Source organism: Halyomorpha halys, unplaced genomic scaffold (genome assembly GCF_000696795.3).
Source record: "Halyomorpha halys isolate HHAL.00 unplaced genomic scaffold, Hhal_1.1 Scaffold563.1, whole genome shotgun sequence".
NCBI classification, from domain to species: domain Eukaryota; kingdom Metazoa; phylum Arthropoda; class Insecta; order Hemiptera; family Pentatomidae; genus Halyomorpha; species Halyomorpha halys.
In genome coordinates this window covers 64,492-67,122 of record NW_027109002.1, presented here as the reverse complement: position 1 = coordinate 67,122, position 2,631 = coordinate 64,492, and the positions used below count along the sequence as shown (strand labels likewise).

The 2,631-nt window shown below is 31.1% G+C and overlaps 1 protein-coding gene across 1 annotated transcript in view; it reads left to right on the top strand.

Moving 5' to 3' along the window:
* Positions 1–2,631, top strand: part of LOC106684266 (choline/ethanolamine kinase) — a gene marked incomplete in the record, with an annotated part of 26,621 nt that overhangs the window by 8,766 nt on the left and 15,224 nt on the right. Inside the window, 4 exon segments of the mRNA XM_067047243.1 lie at positions 65–281; positions 1,624–1,757; positions 1,846–1,938; positions 2,612–2,631. Coding sequence (XP_066903344.1) covers positions 65–281; positions 1,624–1,757; positions 1,846–1,938; positions 2,612–2,631 — 464 coding nt within the window.

Below are 2,631 nucleotides of genomic sequence, written 5' to 3'. Positions count from 1 at the left end.
GTCTCCATTGTTAGTTACTTAGTTTACTACCCATTAGTAAAAAAATAATTATTTTCTTTTTCAGCGGGGGCTTGAGTAACTTTCTCTACATCGTAAGCTTACAAAAAGAAGCAGTTTCCCCAAAACAAGTTCTTCTTCGACTTTATGGGCAAACGCACTGTGAAGATGCTTTGGAGACGTTGATTACTGAGTCCGTTATTTTTACACTTCTCTCCGAGAGGAAACTTGGTCCAAAACTCTATGGAGTGTTCCCCGGCGGAAGGATAGAAGAGTATATCCAGGTAACATTAGTGTTATAATCATTTTTCTTATTTATGAGATCTTTTTATATCTCGCTATAGATTATCATCAACCATAAATCTTAAGTAAATTTGATTTAAATTATTAATAATTCTTAAATTATTATATTCAAATAATTTTGAATTATTGGTATACCTTTTTCTTTTTTTTTATTGTCTACCTGTATTTTTAATCGTCTTATTTTTAGTTTTAAGAGGTACAGTGTTTTACTTAACAGGATATTTATTGCTCTCAAAGATATAATAAATAATTTTTCAAATGTAGATACCAACGGATATACTTAGATGTTCATTCATTTCCAATTTTGTTGTTAGCATAATGGAAAAATCATATTTTAATCATAATATTAAAAATGATTAAGCTTGATGCTGACAATTTTTAAATGAATAAATTAAATCTTAACTAGATATTGAGAACTTTATTTTAAATTATTCACTTTTCAAGGCCAGTTCTCTAGCAATCAGGACATAATTACTGCACTTAAATGAATTAACGGCTTCTTTTACAAATCTGTTTTATCCTACATTGAGTAAGATAACCAATTGTATGATCTTTGGTGACTGTCGATTCTTGTTGTCTTCTTCCAAAAAATGCCAGCACTGATGGTAGACAATGGGTGGTAAGTCTCACGGCACCCAGAAGATGTCTACTCTCCCAGCAATCAAAAGAAAGAGTGTCTTCCTCTCTCTCTTTTTTTTTTTTTTTTTTTTTTTTTTTTTTTTTTTTTTTTTTTTTTTCTCGGCCAAGACTCCCATTGGAGTCCTATACTGCCTAACCATGGTTGGGGGTCAAAGTTCTTCATTTTGTGGGACCGCCACTCATGAAAAAAGTCAACGTCCCAGGCCAGATTCGAACCGGCACCGCCAATAGACATCAAATTGGGTCTTTTCCTCCTTTGTCGATTACTAACCCTCTGTAGTTGATGTAAACGCCCATTATACCACAACCGTTTTGAGTTACTTCCTATGATTTTTTATGTAGATTCTTTCTTGATTCCTTCTTTTCACTTTTTTATTAAATTCACTGTGAATATAATCATGACAGAAAACTAACTAAAATTGAAAATAATTGAATCCATCTTCAAATGACTGCAATTCACTTACTTTGGGAAGACCGCCATCTTGACTATTTGAAACAAGTTTGTTTAAGGTTGTTGTTTGTCTCCATTGTTAGTTACTTAGTTTACTACCCATGATAGAGTTGATATGTGGAAAAACTAAACTTTTTATATTTAAAAAATAACTATTTATCAAAAAGGAGGATATTACAATTTACTTATTAATATATTATTCTTATTCTTACTAATTCCATATTTCATTTTAGGCTCGTCCTTTGACACAGCATGAAATGTCAGATCCCGACATCAGCCTTCTTGTCGCTGAAAAAATGGCAGCAGTACACGTTATGAATGTGCCTATTAATAAAGAACCACGGTGGATGTGGGATACAATTAATAAGTATGTTAAAATATATGTGTGTTTGTATATATATATTTCTAAACCTAATTTTGTGATATGATTTACTAAAATTGCATTTTCGTCTTAGGTGGCTTGACAGTCTGAACGAAGTCTGTAGTAATGAACTGATTGGAGGAAAGTACACTATTAAGCAGTTGAGAAGTGAAGCTGAATGGCTAAGGTAACGATAAATATAACTAAAATGTGTATAAAGAACAAGGTTTACTTGGTTGATATCTTTTTATAAATGAGAAGATGTATAGGGATATGGTCAGTAAAGAACAGAAATAAATGAAAACTTGTTTATTAGTTGGTGAATAAGATGAAGGCTTGAGATTCTGGCCGAAACATTGGCACTAATAAATAGGTTACAATTAGTAATGCATCATTATGATATCTTTATATGGATATTCTTTTATTATTATGACTCTGTCGAGGTGCAAGAGCAAAGATGGAATTAAAATTCAGTGCAATGTAGAGGAAAAAGTAATTATGAACATTGTTTTTGAAGAGGCACTAAATTGTAGTACAAGTTAAAATGCTGTAATGAAGACTTTAAATTTATGTTTTTTCCTGCTTACACTATACATGTAACACTAGAATATATGTAAATTACAGTTATATAATTTGATCAATGGAGTACAATTAAATGAACAGTTTTATAATCTGTAAAGACAGGGTTAGTTACTGTCTGGCAGACAGGGGTTACTCCCTCCCCCCTACTAAATTATTATTTATTTTATTTATAGGAAGATGGTCAGGGTTGCGGTCAAAGGAGAAATTATTTATTTTTAATCAATTATTTATTTTAATTTATCTGCTATTAAAAATTGAAATTTTGGTTTCAATTTTAGGCAACACCTATCAAAGATAT